Source organism: Saccopteryx leptura, chromosome 2, assembly GCF_036850995.1.
Source record: "Saccopteryx leptura isolate mSacLep1 chromosome 2, mSacLep1_pri_phased_curated, whole genome shotgun sequence".
Lineage (NCBI taxonomy): Eukaryota > Metazoa > Chordata > Mammalia > Chiroptera > Emballonuridae > Saccopteryx > Saccopteryx leptura.
Window position 1 is genome coordinate 55,205,440 of NC_089504.1, and position 18,787 is coordinate 55,224,226.

At 39.5% G+C, this 18,787-nt stretch overlaps 1 protein-coding gene across 1 annotated transcript; it reads left to right on the top strand.

Moving 5' to 3' along the window:
* Positions 1 to 2,574: 2,574 nt before the first annotated feature.
* On the top strand, positions 2,575 to 16,974 carry ZFAND5 (zinc finger AN1-type containing 5). The gene is made up of 6 exons (XM_066367990.1): positions 2,575 to 3,132; positions 7,318 to 7,477; positions 7,905 to 8,016; positions 8,663 to 8,766; positions 11,547 to 11,672; positions 12,396 to 16,974. The coding sequence occupies exons 2-6, from the start codon at positions 7,327 to 7,329 to the stop codon at positions 12,542 to 12,544; spliced, it is 642 nt and encodes a 213-aa protein (XP_066224087.1). The 5' UTR covers positions 2,575 to 3,132; positions 7,318 to 7,326; the 3' UTR covers positions 12,545 to 16,974.
* The last annotated feature ends 1,813 nt before the right edge of the window (positions 16,975 to 18,787 follow it).

The following is an 18,787-nucleotide window of genomic DNA, read 5'->3' on the forward strand; positions in this document are numbered from 1 at the left end:
TTTTTTTCTGAAGTAAGAAGTGGAGAGGTCGAGAGACAGACTCCTGCATGCGCCTGACTGGGATCCAGCTGGCTTGCCCACTAGGAGGTGACGCTCTGCCCATCTGGGGTGTTGCTCCATTGCAACCGGAGTCATTCTAGCACCTGAGGCAGAGGCAATGGAGCCATCCTCAGTGCCCAGGCCAACCTTGCTCCAATGGCGCCGTGGCTGCAGAAGGGGAAGAAAGAGATAGAGAAAGGTGGAGAAGCAGATGGGCGCTTCCCCTGTGTGCCCTGACTAGGAATCGGACCTGGGATTTCCACACTCCAGGCCTATGCTCTACCACTGAGCCAAGCAGCCAGGGCCTGAAAAATACTTTTTTTAAGCTTTCCCCGTCACCTGGTATGAACCTCTGAGAGAGGTCACCTGATGGCATGGTAGAGGTAAATCAATGGTTTTCAAACTTAAGCATGCATCAAAATCACACAGAAAACTTGTTAAAACACAGATTGCCAGACTAAACCCCAAAGTTTGTTATTCCACAGGGCTGGTGTGGGGGCCTGAGAACTTGTATTTCTAACAGATGCCCAGATGACATGATGCTGCTGGTCTGGAGGAGCCCCGTTAGAAAATGACTTGGGTAGTTGCTGGGAGGAAATCTTGCTAAAACTAAGTTTAATACCAGCTACCTTCTTGGTTGACGTAGTCTTATAGAGAAAATTGTAAATGGTAGATAACATAAAATATTAGAAGAGTCTATATAACATATATTATGCAATATATTATTAAATAACCAATTTGCCTTATTTCTTGGCTTGTTGTTTGTTTTTTTAATTATGCTTTCTCAGGAATTATCTTGTTTCATTTTTTAATACCAGAAATTCTGGGAGGAAATATGTTATTGTTTTCCTCAGCAAGACTCTCTTCGATAGCTTCCCTGTCCTTCAGAACTTCATGCAAATCACTTTTCTTTACTCATTATTCACTTATTCATAAAAATGGATATAATAGTACCTATCTCAGTGAATTGTCATGAGGATAAAATGAGACCCTGAATGGAAAATACTTAGCACCAAAATGGTCTGTGGTGGTAGCTGCTATGTTTTCACTAATTCATCTACTCATTCAAGGTAATAAATTCCAATGGTCCTGGGTCCAGTGACTGAAACTACTTAACATTTCTAACACATTTACTGACCACAGAAATAAGCCTAAATGGTCACTTAAATTCTAGGTATTCTGCCTACTGTGGCAGAAAACAGATTTTGGAAATTTTGGCAGACTATCATAACAAAGTCTCCAAACACAAAATTATAAAGAATCACCTGGAGCATAACTTAAAATACAGGTTCCTCAAGACAAAAAATAAACAAGAAAAAAAATACAGATTCCTGAGCTCCACCCCAGATCAACCAAAAACATCCCCAGGGGAGAGGCCTCGGATACTTTTAAATAATCATACCAGGTGATTTTTCTGATCAGCGAGTTTGGGAAGCACTGAAGGGACCTATTACTCCATTCTTAAAGGTGGCTAATATAAGCCCTAAATATCATTTCTATGTACTCATTACTCTTATTGGTTAGTAGAAAATATGACAAGTCCTTTCTGTCTTAGCAATTTTGTCCTTTTGGGTTGAACTAAAGTCACTTGGAGGTCAGATGTAATTGGTGTGGGGGTGGGGGCTTGTTGGTGCTTTGCAAAGTTCTCAGTGTTTTGCGTTAACTCACCCTTTCAAATTACTTGGGCCCCCGTGCTTCACTTGTGAATTACCTGCCTATTTCCTTTCCCCTCTTTAACTTCCTTCTGCACGTCTCCTCCTTTCTGATTTTTGCCTCAGGTCTAGCTTGTTGGTCACTTAACTCCATTTCTTGAGTGGAACATTTGGTGCTTTCCCAGTTCAGGATGCTTTGCTGGAATAGTCAATTTCCAGGGATTTTTACAGGCTGGCCAAAACAGTTTATTTCAGAAGAGACGCCCGGTCCAAGGACTGGCAACTAGACTGCAGAACGTTTCCTGACTCTGCACAACCACCCTTGACCTTGAGCAAGCACCGCCTGCCCAGCTCCTTCCCGGAGGCGTCGGGGCAATGCTCATGCTGGACTCTGGAACCGAAAGAGGGTGGGAGGGCACGGGGCAGGGTGGGCGGAGTCTTAATAAATAGGTGAAAAGACCTAAAAGCTATAAAGTAGTTATTTCCTTTTCTCGAGGCGAATCCCAATTCTTGGGGGTGGGAGAGGGGTGGCTGGAAAGTAAGAAAGAAAGGGCTCAAGAAAAAACGTGAGAACTCAGATGGCGAAGAGCGAGCTAGAGTGAGAAAATAGGAAGGAGGGAGGCCGAGGGCGAACAATCGGGTTAAAAATAGAAGCGCATCTCCCGCAGGACTCGCTCTTTCCAGCTCCACCCTGGAACCGGGGCCAGGCGAGTGTGACTCGGCTCCGCGCGACAGCAGCGCGGACAGGCCCCGCCCCCCGTCCCGGACTTGGTAACTGGGGTCAGGGGCGGGGCGTCGGGCAGGCGACGTCAGCGCGCTCCCCACCGCCGCCGTCGGGGTTTTCGCTGACGCACAGACCCCGCCCCCTCCGTCCCTCTTTCCCTCACTGCCCCCGCGCCGGGCCGAGAGGAAGAGTCAGTCGGCCGGACCGCGGACCTGTCTGCATCACGTTCTGGGACCCGCTCGCTCCCGGGGGCCACGGCCTCATCGGCGGTAGCACTAGCAACCGAGCGCGCCAGCCTGCCCTCGCTGCGCCCAGTCCTCGCTGCGCGCGCCCCGCTCAGCTTCGGAAGCGGCCCTACCCGCCGTCGGTGGAGGCGTGGGGCAACGACGGCCGGGCGCCGCGAGAGCGTTAGCCGCCGCGGCCTCCGGTCCTCTCTCCGCCTCCCCCTCTGCTCCTCCCTCCCCCCGCCTCTCTCCTCCCACTTCCGAGCTCCGGCGTGTCCCGGCCACGCTCGGTGCTACTGCAGGAACAAAAGAAGGACCCCGCGGCGGCGGCAGCGCCACCTCCGCCTGCGGCTTCTACCCGCTCTCGGCCGGCGGCGGCGGCGGCGGCGGCTCGCGGGCGGCCGGCCGGCTCGCCCACCTCGGAGACCTCGCCCGGGCCCCAGCGCGCCGGCGTCGCGCGCAAGCTCGGCTCTTGCCCTTCTGCTCACGCAGGGTGAGTGGTGGAGAGCTGGGGGAGGGTGCCCGGCGGGGGTTGGGCTTGGGGGGATCGAATGCCACGGAACTCCCGTGAGGCCCGAACTGGTCGCGGATGGCGGCGTCCGGGGAAAGCGAGTCCGCCCGCCTGCTCAGGAAGCACAAAGACGGAGGCGTCATCCTGTCGCCGTGGCCCGGGGCTCGGCTCCCTGCGCCCCGGCTCACTCGCACATGCACAGTCGGGAACAATACCCGGCGTGCGTCCTCCGGGATTGGGGGTCCGGGTCTCTCTCCTTTGCGTTCCGGTTGGGGGTCCGGGCCTCCCTCCCTCGCGTTCCGGCCGCCCTCGGCGGCAGCGCCCGACGTGGGCAGCCTCACGGGGAGAGACAAAGAGGCGATGGCCGTGGCCGCGCCCCCGGCCCCGGCTCGCCGCACTCTCCAGCTCTCTGCTGCCTCCTCGGGGGAGCCGCGGGGGTCGGTGCGGGGCCCGCAGGGTGAGAGGCTGGCCTGCCCTGCGGGGCTGCTGTTCTGCATGACTCAGTGGTTTTTGGAGAAGGCCCTGCTGGGCTTTCCTGAGAAGGCCTGTGCTTGGGGGTGGGGGTGGGGGGGTGACCATTGGGTCCCAAACTTGTTCTTAAACCCGCTGGAACGTGGGTGAGGGGTCTTCTCTGCCATCGTGTTTTAGTTTTCTCAACGTCGCTGCGTTTCTCGAATAAGATCCTTTTCGTGAAGTAAATGGAGCACCTTCCCCTTTGTTCCTTGCATTTGAGCTAGTGAATGTGAAATTTTGTGCTCCCTTTTCAAGCCCTCCCTGGAGCGGTGTTTGGGGAAAGGCCCGGGTTGTGTTTTTGACTGGATGCCTCCTGAGAATCTGGTCTAAGGACATACAGATGTAAAATAATAATATATAGGTCACAGAATCCCTGTTTTTTAAACCAAGCATTCAGGTAATTTACAGGTTAAAAAGGAATCTTAATAATATAGCATTTTTAAAAAATAAACTTTCAGAACTGAATTAGGGAAAAATAGTGCAATTTAATCTTCCAGGATTTTTCTTAAAATGTTCCTGAAAAGGAATTTGTTGTAGTTTTCCCCTATTTCCTATGTCTTAGGCCCGATGTTAAGCCTAGAAAGAAGCCTTTTAAAATTACACTAATTTACTCCATTTGGCAAAGAGGGGGCTCTGAGATACTGAGAGTGAGGACTTGCCCAAGGTCACCACTGGCTTAGAGAGGTAGATTAGAGGCTAGAGCTCGGGTACCAGCTCCAGGTGATTGCACATTCTTAACATGTTTTAACAGTACGTGCACCTGAACTAAATTCCAGAGGTTTTTAAATCCTTTATTATATTTGAGGGTGGGAGAGTTTTTAAGTACCATGCCCACGGTTTTGTTGTTCGTTTTTTAAGCTACCGGTTAAAGGAAGCCAAAACTATGAAAGTAAACATTTCACTTATACTTGATAGAGCTATCAAATCTAAAGGTACTAAATAGTAATGGTGCTGTTATTCTTCTAAAATACTGCAAAGTAGGAGAGAACCACAGTACTTAAATGGCAACCTCTTAGCCCTCTCTCCAAAAAGAATAAATTGCCACTAAACTTGAGGGTCCTTTCTGCCTTGATGCTCTCTCTGTGCTTGGTTTTCATAAACAACCCTGACCGATTTGGCTTCATGAGTGATTAATGGTGCTTGTTTGCATCTTCTAGATTGAATTTGAGATTGCTTTCTAATCCTCCCTAATTTTTTTTTTGGGGGGGGGGGACTATAGCAGCCTGAATGGCATCTTTTTGTTTTGTTTTCTTATTATATTAGATGTATGAACACTGCATCCTTAATTTTGGGGGTTGTGTAGGAGTTGGCAGGCTCTGGGATATAAATAGAAGCTGATTTCAGAGGGCCCTGTTGACTAGGCTTTATGTGAGAGCCTCCATCCAGCTCAGCCTGTCACATTGCAGCCTTGTGACAGGCTGAAGCTCCCCCTCATGTGATCTAAGCTTCTGAGAAATATTAAGGCAAGCTGTGCACATGTGATGGCATTTAAAAGCTGGCTTTCTAGGGGGGAGAACAGTCTACAAGGTGAGAAGCCATGTAGAGGACTAACATCCTGGTGTCTCTGAGCTGAAGGCTATTTATAGTGAATTGGAGATATATGTGTTTTCCAAGGAAAGGTGGAATACTTTTCATTACAACGAAGTGGGTGAAATCATTGCATGCGGACCCCCCCCCCTTTATTTATATAAAAAAGATTTTAAGATTCAAGTTAACAAGTATTAATGTTGGCTGGCTCAAATTTAGGCCAGTTTGCTTTTAAAGCCATTCCCAGATGACACTGCAAGTTAGTATAGAAAGTATGAGCAAGCATAATTCTTAAGCTGGATTTAAGCAATGGCCCAACTTTTTGTTTCAAGTAAAGATTCACACACTTTGCACATATGCTCAAATTTTTAAAAACGCAGCTGAAAGTGTTTATTAATAAACTTCATAAGTGATGTTGAAATGTTTACACTACTATGCTCCAAAATGAGTCAGCTAAATTCCACTTACTATTTAAAGAGACAGTGTCAACTAAATTAGTACTATTGTTTGAAGTCAGTTATGGCTCTTGGTTGCTCTCCATACAAAAGCTTGATTGGCTTGAAATATATTCAGGCTTGAAAATGGTATCATTTTGCTAACAAAAGTAAAGGTTACTATTATTTAACTGGAGAAATAAATGTCAGAAATGCCAGGTCAGTTGGTTAATCTTGTTTCTCCCTTTTTAAAAATAATTTTGTTAATAAAATTTTGATTACTTACTAAAGAGTGTATTCTAGAACTAAGTGGTAGTTGGAAAAAGCAGTATTGAATTCTAGATGACAAGCTCTAGCTTGAAGTATTTTCTTGATCTTATTTTGAAATGTTCATAATTTTAATAAATGAGCTCTATCATCAACAGTAAATACATTTAAATGACAGTGACAAGTTAGAGCAAATGATCTTCCTTTGATAAAGTTCTCAGAGTATGCTTTTTGTACACTCATACATTTTTAGGTGACAGAAACTCCACATTTTTCTTAAATAGTGTGTATTTTCTCTTAATTCAGGAAAATGTACTAAATTTAGCAAAATACTAGCATATTTGTGCTAATTTTAACAAGACTTGTGGAAAAGCAAGAGTATACTTTCTGTATAAAGTTTTTTTCTGGTAATCATTAAATATTAACTCTTACTAAAGCTTATGTATTTATATTGCTTTACTTTGCTATATTGAAATTGAGCTTGAAAAGGTTTCCTTTTCTGCTAAGAGGAAAACAAGCACTTGTTAAAAGTTTTATGAGACAGCCTTTGGCTGAGAAATCTGTGCTGATAATTTGTGTGTTGCAGGTTTCTACAACTGACTTTTCAAATACTTAGATCCAGGTTTCACACCTCAAATGGCAGAACATAAGCAGCCGGCCCCTGAAATCTTAAAAGAGCCAGGACCTGCTAGGTGATTGAGGAGCTCTCTTTTTCAGTCTCCTATTAAGGTGTTAAAACATTTTAAAAGCACAAATACCCTACCCCATAGCAGAATTGTTGAATTACTAGTTGGGCTCAAGTATGTTCAGGTGTTAGTTTTAATAAAGTTTTAGAGCAGCAGCTAGTTTAAAGAACCACTAGGAGATCTCAAGGCAGTAATTAAGATTTGTAGTTTTCCCCCCCATTTGTAAATTCCATTTAAGATATTTTTAATCAGTGTGCAGTGCAAGAGAGCAGAAAGGAACTTAGATATCAGTTGCCTAAATTGATTTAAACATAATTCTTCTGATATTAGGCAGAATGACCTTTTCAGAAATTGAAACAAATGATAGTGATAGGTGAAATAAATACATTTTAATGTTTAATGGTAGAATTTTTTAGAATGTAGTCATTATATACTGCTCAAAAAATTAGGGATATTTTATCGTTTTATATACCTTTTGAAATATCCCTTAATTTTTGTGAGCAGTGTAGTTCCTTATTAAGCTTAAACACAATTTCTTTCATTCTGTTGTTTTATAAAGGCAGCAATATATTTATAAATTTCTTGGCCTATTGTTAATGATTAACACAATTTGAGCCTTTATTAAAAATAAATTTGGTGTTTAGAATAACAAAGGTACACTGGTGACAATTATACTAATTTAGTGGTTTTATTTTGCTTACATGCTCGTTTCTAAAGTTTTGTTTTTGTTTTCTTTATAGCAGAAAAATATGGCTCAGGAGACGAACCAGACCCCTGGGCCCATGCTGTGTAGTACAGGATGTGGCTTTTATGGGAATCCTAGGACAAATGGAATGTGTTCTGTTTGCTACAAAGAACATCTTCAGAGGCAGCAGAATAGTGGCAGAATGAGCCCAATGGGTAAGTTGTTTCCAAGGAAAAATCCATTTGAAGAACTGGTGAACAGAAAACATAGAGCGGAGAATGGGGGCCTAAGACTGAGAATCAATGCGGAGAGCCCAAAGCGAAGAAGACCTGAGAAAAGCTTGAAATTAAAGCAACAGCCCAGATGCTTGGCATGACTACATCAGGAATGAATGACTATCCACAAGCATCTTCTAGCTTTCTCATTTTCCTTTTTGACATTTTGTTTCATATTTGTATTCACTGGATATGACTTTTTAATACATATCTTTGTTTGGATACTCACTTAAAATGTAGGATGCTGCAGCACGATGAAAATGCTTAAATCACTAACCTAATTAAATGCAAGTATTTGTTACTTTTTAATAGTCTTGATACCTAGTGTAGTATTGCTTTGTTTCTTACAAATCCTTCTTTTAAATAGGGACAGCTAGTGGTTCCAACAGCCCTACCTCAGATTCTGCATCTGTACAAAGAACAGACGCTAGTTTAAACAACTGTGAAGGTGCTGCTGGCAGCACATCTGAAAAATCAAGGTAAGCTGGGGTATTTCAGAGTTTTTTATGGTAATACAAAGAGGAAATAAAGATATCTTCGCTGTCCATACAATTATAATTATGAATGTTCATATATCATAAGGATGTTAATATATCCAACGCTCTTGGCTTTGCATGTGTTGCACAGTCAGGGATTCGGTGTCATTTAATATATTATCTTACAGGTCATTGAGTCAGGATGTATATAGCACTGCATAGCAGCCCCAAGGATGCTGTGTTGAGAATTTTGTGCCTTTATTCATTGTAATTGAGGTTTAGGGATTGTAGGGAGGGAGGCTTTGCAGACTGTAGTGTAATGGCACACAAGGTATTTTGGCAAAACTGCCCCCCTTTTGCCCTTAAACAGATTACAGCCATAGCTAAAAATTCCTAGTTGGCTATAATAAAACATTGTGACCTATGCAAATAACGCAGCCTTGAATTGATGAATCGTTTATCAAGTTGCTTTCTTTATTCTCAACCATTTTTGCTGAGCATCCAATAGCCTTTAAATTTTTAGATTATTTAGCTCCATTTGATCATGTTGGAAATAATATATAATTTGAAGTTGAACTGACAACTTATTATCTCACAAAGAAGGAAGTACCCTTAACATCTTTAAAAATGTTTGCTTAAACTCAAATAGAAATGTGCCTGTGGCTGCCTTGCCTGTAACTCAGCAAATGACAGAAATGAGCATTTCAAGAGAGGACAAAATAACTACCCCGAAAACAGAGGTGTCAGAGCCAGGTATGCTTTTTGTTTAATACTCATTCAGTCTGGACTTGGTAGTATGAGAAAGGTTTGGTGGGGAGATACATTCCTTCCCATTGAAGGACCTGAGAGGAAGAGAGCTATAAAATACAGGCCAAGCAAGAACTGCTCTCTACTCTCGTCTTCTTTCTTCTCTGCCCATTCTCGTCCCCCACACCAGTAAATTAGCAAGGTTTATAATCTGGAGACTGGAAGTATTAAGAATTCATTGAACTTAAAAAATTGGTTTACTAACAAAGAAAGTGGTTTGCTATTTTAAAGGTATCAGTCATTAGACAAGATATTGTTCATAAACCTAGAAGAAATTATGTAGGCTAAATTTTCAAAGCTATGAAGAAAAAAAAAATGTTTAAATCAAAAGCAATAACTATTGTCTTGATATTGTTAATATTGTAGAAAATATCCAAGCAGAAGAACATATTAAACACTAGGTTGAAGAAGGGTAAATTCCTATATTTTGTGAGAGTTTAAAACTCAGTATGGAAAGGCATTTTTGGTTTTTCATTTGGTAGTGACTGAGTCTGCTTGACTTATATAGCACAGAGGTACTCTCATATGCTAGAAGGTTGACTTGTTTGATTGAATACCTGTGCTAGGCCTAGAACAAGGAACTGTGTGTTCATAGTGCACCTAGGTGGTTTTTTTCATTATTTCCTAATACTGTTGACTAAACACAATATAAAACTTTATTGTGAGGCAGTAGTGTCAGTGGATATATAATCTGCTTTGGAGGCTTGCTTTTTTAAACATCACTTAACATCAGAAGCTTATGTGAACTATATCAAATTTAATTTGTGAAGTTAAGGTGAAAATTTTAAGTTGGGAAAGTGAACCATATTTGGTATTTTGAAATGAGTTCCATCTTTCTGAAAAAGCTGGCCAGATTTATATGTGAGGCTTTTGGTTTTTTTAAAACACAAAATTATTCTGGCCTTGGAATAGTACTCTTTTAGGTTATATCTGTACTTAACCTCTGCATTCATTATTTCTTACTAGGAATTCTGTAGTTTGTTGTTTCTTTGCCTTTCTCTATCATTTTTCTTTTCTTAATCCTCTTATCTTTATGTTTTAGACACAACTGTTTAGTTTTTGGGTGTGGTCAAGGAAATGGTTGTCACCCTTCCCTGCCCCCAACTATTCACACAGATTATACTTTACCCTTATACTATCAGGACAAATTATACTGAGGTCGTTATAGTAGATTGTTAGGAATAAATTATAGGACCGTTAGTTTAATATTAGTCTATTAAGCTAATTGGCTTGCTTCTAGAGTTTGGATTTAATAGCATTGGTGCTGTTCTATTGTTGAGGCAGTAATTTTAGCATTGCATATATTAATTTGCTATTCTTGGGATTTGGATTATGTTAAAGCTCAGTTTACAGTGCTTTTGATATACCATATTTCCCCATGTATAAGACGCTCCCATCTATGAGACACACCTTAATTTGGGGGCCCAAAATTTGAAAAAAAAAGAATGTATTACATAAAGTTATTGAACTCAAGTTTTATTAATCATAAAATTCATACAACTCTCATCCACGTGAAAAAGCAGGAAATGCAAGTTAAATATCTATAATCATTGTATAAGACATATCCAGTTTTTAGACCCCAAGTTTTTTCGGGAAAAGGTGCATCTTATACATAGGGAAATACGATAGTTGGATTTTATAAAAATTCTTTTTTTTTTTTTTTTTTTTAGATTTTATTTATTCATTATAGAGAGGGGAGAGAGAGAGAGAGAGAGAGAGAGAAGGGGGGGGGGGCAGGAAGCATCAACTCCCATATGTGCCTTGACCAGGCAAGCCCAGGGTTTTGAACCGGCAACCTCAGCATTTCCAGGTGGACGCTTTATCCACTGCGCCACCACAGGTCAGGCCAAGATTTTATAAAAATTAAATTTGGTATTCTGTTCATTTAACCAGTGGTAATATGGGTTTTAATCCAGTAGTATGCAATTATCATATTGATAAATTCTGTGGATGTCACGTATGAACTAAAACTTAAAAGTAGGTGGAGAAACGGACTTTTTAATGTAAATCAAAAATTCTTGATTTACCTATAAAATTCCTAATAGTCTAAAATCAAAACTTCACAAATACTTAAACATGCTAAAGATGTTTGCTAATCTTTCAAAGGAAAATTCTTAAAAAATAATTTTCCACATATTCTTCATAAGACAATAAAGTATCTATTAAAATGGCAAAATAATTATGAAATTTTAGAGTCTGAGATTAGTGATTAATAATTTGGGTTTTACTTGTCAAAATTTGGTGGTTTTATTTACCCAATCTTTTCTGTAAGTATAAAACCAAAGCAATGTTTTTATAGTGAGGTACCTCAAAATTTGGCAGCTTTATTTACTGAGTAGTAATGAATTTGAACAGTCCTATTTAAGACATTTATATGTAGGCAATAAGGAAAAACTGAGCATCTGACCAGTATCTCTCAGCTCTTTAAAAACTTTTAGAATGGGGTTTTGTTTCTTGGTACTAGCTGTTAAGAGTGAGTTTAAAGGAATTTGAGTGGCATGGTGATAATTTTGTAAAATTTAGAGGAGCGAGTATTTTGTTGATTGGCAAGAAATTATTCAATTTGAAAGTTCTAATATAAAAGATCCTGTTTATGTACATGTTTTTAAGAAGGGCTTAAATACTTTTACTAAGAATCTTAAGGTTTTTTTATTTTTAACTTAGATAAGTGATTGATCAGCCAGTGAACTCTTGAGAAATTTCTAATTCGTACCCTTATTTTTCAGTTGTCACTCAGCCTAGTTCATCAATTGCTCAGCCCAGTACTTCTCAAAGTGAAGAAAAAGCTCCTGAGTTACCCAAACCAAAGAAGAACAGATGCTTCATGTGCAGAAAGAAAGTGGGCCTTACAGGTATTACAAAAAATAGACTGTATATTTTGCAGCTAGGGTTCAACAAAGAGCTCCTAGTTGCTTCATAAGGGACTTGTTGGTCTTACACATAAAACAAAATGCCCAACTTTCAGGAATAGAAAGCTTTCAGAGTGGACTAGAAAGGAGGATAATGGGGAAAAGACTAATTGATTTCCCTTTGTCTCCCTAATCACATGAAACCCTATTAACTTCAGGCCTCAAAAAGTACTGTCCTTTACTGAATTGATAAAAATTCATCCAGTTTGGTTCCTTTCCTTTGTTCTTCTGGGGAAAAGGTAGCAGAACTAAACAGCAAGCACCTACTTTGAGTTGGGCACAAAATAGTCTATATACTTTTTGTTTCTTTGTTTCCTTTAAATCTCCAGAGCTTTATGGTTGTCTTTCCCTAGTTTTCACTTGAAACAAGACCCATTTGACATGTGTCAGGAGGAGGATTTAAATCCAGGTCATTCTGACTCCAGAGCCTGTGTAATTTATACCGTGTGATATCTACAGGAGTTTATGGAAGGGTACTTATTTGAACTTCTCACCATGTCAAAGGTGGTTTAAATGCTCTTTCACAGTTTAAAGTGATGGATTCTTTTATCAAGTTGCAAAGAGCCGTGGAAATGTGGTTTCTTTCCTATAGTGAGGAAGGCTTTTCCCTCCCCTTCTAATTGCTACAAGTTCCCAAGTGACTCTGCTTCTTTCGTGTGTGTACAGGGTTTGACTGCCGATGTGGAAATTTGTTTTGTGGACTTCATCGTTACTCTGACAAGCACAACTGTCCGTATGATTACAAAGCAGAAGCTGCAGCAAAAATCAGAAAAGAAAATCCAGTTGTTGTGGCTGAAAAAATCCAGAGAATATAAATTACTACTTGTGAAGAGACTAAAACTTTTTATTTTAATATATCATAGGAAACATTAAAGAGCAGATGCATGGCCATTTTCCTTTGATGTTCTCCAGAGTTTTACTTTATACTTGTCTGTCTTATAAATGATATTTTAGGATGTTTGGGTGTTTGTTACAGGCAGAATTGGATAGATACAGCCCTACAAAATGTATATGCCCTCCCTTGAATAAAATTGGATGAAATCTGCACAGCAAATTGAATTACACAGATAATAGGAACAAAATTTAGTTCCCGCGTGCCAAACAAAACACATGAAATCTGCATGTTTGCAGCATATCTGCCTTTTTGAGAATGTAATCAAGGTATAATCGCTGGCTAGTGTTATGTGCCTGTATTTTTCTAAAAAATGGTACACCAGAAAAGGACTGGCAGTCTACTTCTACCATAGTTCAACTTCACCTTGTTAATTTCCACAACATATTCTTGGAAGATATGAGGATAAAGAGGATCAGACCTTTCTGTGAAAACAGTGTTTGGTGCCGTATGTAAGCCTGGCTAATTGGTCTAAAAGTTGTCAAGGCATTCTGTGAAAGGTAAACATTGCAACTGGTTATAAGAGTAAAACCATCAAGCAACAGGGTCTTGAGCTATCATTGAAGCTTATTGTGCCGGCCTGCACCAGAAGATGTCTGCATTACTCTCATTGCTAAAAGTGTGTAGCACAGAACTGCACTAGGATTAATTTGTTTACGAGAAGAAGTTAAAACTACGTTTGGTTTTTACATACAGCAGCTCTATTGAATAACATGCATCTGAATTTTAAGTTGCGAAGGTATCTGAACAGTTAATTTTTCATGTGCATCTTTTGTTGAATGTTTTGGTTCAAGAAAGAATGTTTAAAGTTTTTTTAAAGACTTCAGTTCTTAATGTAACTGTACCCTTCTGCATGGAAAATCATAACCAACATGGCTGCAGTAGACTTCTTAGTGGTATCCAGCACCACTTGCAGAGGGCTGCTTTATCATATTGTACTTGGGTGTAGGACTCTAGTGTTCTTGGGTGTGTTGCATGGGCTGCACTATTTACAGCATTGTACAATAACAACTAGAAAAGGCAGTATATTTCACTGATGCTTGTCTGGTAATATCACTTCTGTGTTATAATGGAAGGTTTTCTGTGATGTATGAAACTTGTGTTTTTATATATAAATGAGTATAGTTAGTGTTGTGGTAATGCCCGTTTTTATCTGTAAATAGTTAAGTATGTACACGAGGCACTCCTGATTTATTGCAGTGTTCAGTCCTAGTTTTTACTTTTAAAACATTCATTCAGTTTTGCTTTTAAATTTATGTACCTTAGGTTCTGAGTTAGATCTGCAGATGTGTACAGATAGTTCATATTTATGTATGCACATAATCATGCTATCCAGCATTGATGCTATATTGTATTATGTAAATAATAAAAGCCATGTACAGAGGGAAACTTCCACTTTGTTCCTTGGGTTTTTAAGCCATAGTAATCCTACAAGGGGATAAAGAGAAACTGTTTCATGGTCAACTTTTTAATTAACTATGTTCAAGTGAGAGCCCCGAGATGAGGTTTGTGAAAACCTTCAAGTATGGTACATAGTAAGTAATTGTTTCTGAAGAAATGAATAGGCATTTTTAGGATCTTAATAGTCTTAGCATGTAAGGGAAAGGAATGACATTTAAACAATTATGGTCGATTCTCCCCACCCCTATTAATTGTGTTTTATAGTCGGCATTTTAGGCATGACGAGTTGTACAAAAACAGGCATAGTTTTCCTTCTGTTTGGGTGTGGTTCTAATGTAGAAATGGATCCATGGGCTTGATCTTTGAAGGTGTCATGAGATAAAAGAACAAGGAATAACTGCATATTCTGACTTTGCCCATGGGGAACTGAATCCTGGCTTCTCAGTGATGAAGTTTAAAATGGAAATACTTATCCTGGTTCACTACCATTTGTCGGTTCTTTCCATGTTGATACTTTTGCTTCAACTGGGGAAAATGTATGTGTGCAGAAGTCTATATAATGAGACAGATGGGACGATGATGGACCCATGGTCTTCATTGTTCTATAAAGGTCTCATAATATTTCCATAATCATTTTTTTGTAAGAAACAATAGTTTGATCTTACAGGATTTAATCTGTTAGAAGCAACAGTTGTGAAAGGGAATCTTAAGTGTGTAAGGCAACTGGGAAGATTTCAATTCTACACAGACCTGCGTTCAAACCTGAATATTTCTCTGACAAAACTAAAAATGGGTTTTAACTTTGAAATGTACACTGAGATACTAAGCATTTTAAGTATATCATGTTTTTCCTTAAAGATATCTGGACACCTTTCAAAAATATTTTCCTAGGACACCATGATATGAATTGCCTGTATGACCTTGGGCTACTTTTAACCTATTCTGCAGTGGGCTTTAATCTGGACAAATGAACCTTGAGTTTTGTGGTCTGAGGAGGGCTTCCCATGGTGAATCAATCTGAAGATGGGAGCAGAGTGGTGTAGTGGTTAAGAGGGTAATGAACCCTGAAACCAGGCTTCTTCATCTGTAATAAGTATGGTAACAGTCCCTAGTATGTATTTCCTATTAAATTTATTTTTTAGAGCAGTTTTAGGTTACTATAAAATCGGTAGGAAAGTAGAGATTAGCCATATACCCTTTCTTCACATGCTTGCAGCCTCCCATGTTATCAACATCTCCCAGAGTGGCACATTTATTAAAACGGGTGAACCTAGATTGACTCAGTCACCCACATTCCACTGTTTATACTTGGCTGTTGGTGTTGCACATTCTATGGGTTTGGAGAAATGTATAGTTAATGATACGATCTATCATGAATATTGTTCACTGCCCCTAAAATCCACTGCTGCCAACTCCCTACTTGCTAACCCCACCTCTAGTAACCATTGACCTTTACTGCCTTTTTTAAAAAGTCATAGTTGGAATCATACAGTGTAACCTTTTCAGATTGGATTCTTTCACATAATCACAAGTTCCCTCCATGTCTTTATGGCTTGGTAGCTTATTTATTTTTAGTGTTGAATAAAATTCTATTGTCTGGAAGTGCCGCAGTTTATCCATTTACCGACTAAAGGGTATCTTGGCTGCTTCCAGGTTTGGGCAATTATGAAAAAAGTTGCAATAAGCATTGGTGTGTAAGTTTTGTGTGGAAATAAGTTTTCAAATCTTTTGGGTAAAAACCAAGTGTGATTGCTGGATTGTATAGTAAGAATATGTTTAGCTTTGTATCAATATAAACCGTCAAACTGTATTACAAATGGCTGTAGTATTTTGCATTCCTACCCGCGATGTATGAGAGTTTCTATGCTTCACGTCTTTACCAGTATTAGTGTTATTAGTGTTCCAGATTTTGGCCATTCTAATTGTTCTGTAGAGGTTATCTCATTGATTTAATTTGTATTTCTCTAATGACATCATATGGAGCATCTTTTCATATTATTTACCATCTCTATATCTTCTTTGGTAAGGTGTCTGGTAAGGTTTTTGGCCCATTTTTTAATTAGATTTATTCTCTTATTTGAGTTTAAAGAGTTTTTTCTATATTTTTGGATAGAAGTGCTTTATCAGATGTGTGTTCTACAAATATTTTCTCCCAGTCTATGACTTGTGTTTTCATTCTCTTAAGCTGCTATTCATTTTAATGTCTTGAGTAATGATTTCTACAACTTGGAAAGTTATTTGAGAATGATTGAGATTGGTTACTGGTTACATTAAGTTGTATAGTGAAGGTAAAGATCTGTAACTTCTCAATTTTCAGTTTAAAATTATTAGAATCATTCTTTTTGTAAGGTTTTCTTTGCACATATCTGTTAAATGAAGTTCTTAGCAAGTAACAAAAAATGAGTAAATGTCTACTAAGTAATGTTATAACATGTTAAGCATACTACTGTTACAAATTATTGTGTCAGTGTTAACATCCACAGGATTCAAAACAAATTTATCAAATGCATTGAGAAGCAAAACCTCTCATCCTGTCTCAACCTCCACTTCCAGACACAGGTTTTAGGTAACTACCATAACTTGAAAAGGTTGTTTTATCTCTTCCACATCATGTAAATATTTGACTTGTTTGCGTAATTGTTTGACTGCAAGGTTGTTAAAGTGAATTTTGCTCATAAATATTAGCTTATAATTTTGGAGAGTGATGGAGGTGGTTGCTGGTTGATTAGCAGTAAGGTTATATGGCCATAAACTGCATAGAAGGGTTTCTGTGAGTGAAACAGCAGGTAGTTAATGTAAAGTAACTTGAAATTTTACAGCATTTTCTTGTATTTGTACAATGTGCTTTAAAAATGTGCATGTATAATGATACAAAAGTGCCATTTAATAGTTGTGGCTATTTCAGACACAAACACTGTTTTTTTAATTCATATAAAAGCAAAGTGCACTGTTTTTGTGTTTCTCCTAGAGTGTATTTCTGTTCTCATCCTGAGAGTAAAAGAGTCACCATTTGGGGGCATAAATGTCTGCAGCTTGTCTGCAGCTAGGTAATATTTTTCTTCTTAGACTAGGTAATGATGTTAAGTTGTACTTCATGTCAACAGCAAGATGACAGATATTATCTTTTTTTAAATTGGTTAATATATTTAGTTGGTTTGGAACATTTTTTCGTATGATTTTGATTAAAACTATTAGCATAGAACCTCAGACTGTATATATCTGAAATGATTGATAATGTAACTAAAGCCATTCAGGAATTAGGATCATTTATTAGTCTACACAGAAGTTAATAGCAACCCGTTCTGACACATTCCTAGATTTTAGTTGAGTGCAAGAACTGTTCAGAAAATAATATTTTCTTAAGCACTTACCCTTTAGAGCTCAAGAATGAGCCAGAAGATATTTATGTATATAAATTACCCAAATGAATTCAACTTAAACACTAGTGTCAAAGTAAATTTCTCTGATGCTGTGTGTATAATCCATGGCAATTGAAATAGTATCTGATCCTTGCTATGTAATACCTTTATGCCCTTACCTCCCTTCCCATCACTAAAAAGGTATTCAAACATGCAAATTAGAATACCAGGCAAACAAATGTGATTAGATTTTATATTATGAGGCATTACATCTCATAAAACCTTAGTACTGCCCTTGCTGGTTGGCTCAGTGGTAGAGTGTTGGTCTGGCATGTGGAAGTCCTGGTTTCGATTCCTGGACAGGTCACACAGGAGAAGCGCCCATCTGCTTCACCACCCCTCCCCCTCTTTTCTCTGTCTCTTTTCCCCTCCTGTAGCTAAGGCTCCATTGGAGCAAAGTTGGCCTGGGTGCTGAGGATGGTTCTATGGCCTCCCCTCAGGCCCTAGAATGGCTCCAATTGCAATGGAGCGGTGCCCCAGATGGGCAAAGCATCGCCCCCTAGTGGGTTTGCTGGTTGGATCCCAGTCGGGTGCACACGGGAGTCTGTCTCTGCCTCCCTGCTTCTCACTTCAGAAAAAAAAAAGCCTAACCAGGCAGTGGATAGAGCGTTGGACTGGGATGCGAAGGAACCAGGTTCGACACCCTGAGGTTGCCAGCTTGATTGCGAGCCTGAGTTTGAGCAAAGCTCACCAGCTTGGACCCAAGGTCGCTGGCTCGAGCAAGGGGTTACTGGGTCTGCTGAAGGCCCACGGTCAAGGCACATATGAGAAAGCAATCAATGAAAAACTAAGGTGTCGCAACGAAAAACTAAGAATTGATGCTTCTCATCTCTCTATCCCTCTCTCTGACTCTCTGTCTCTAAAAAAAAAAAAAAGTACTTTTAAGCATCTCTTTAAAGAAAAATTACCCATCTTGTTATTCTGCTTCCATGTCCACCCTTATGAGAAAAATATTTCCTTTCTAGGGCAATGTTTCTTTAGGTACCCTTCTCCTAGAGTATGCCATGTGCTTAGAAATATCACCCACATAAGAATATAGGGCTTCTGATGTCTGCACTAGTAATTCTTATTGTAAAGCTAATTCTGCTGTAAGAATTATAGTACTTAAATATGAGAGGTTAATCTGCTACCCCACACATTAGCCTTAACAATCTATGTTATAGTTAAGTGCCTGCAAAGATAACTTATATTTAGACAAGTTTCATTTTTAGCTATTCTGTGGCTGGCTTGGTTGGCATGAGAACTAGGTTGTTTTGCATATCTGGGACAGCATAACTAGTTTTTTTCAGTGGCTAGATTATGTCAGTGACAAATAATATATTGTGAGATTTTAGAGATTTAATAAA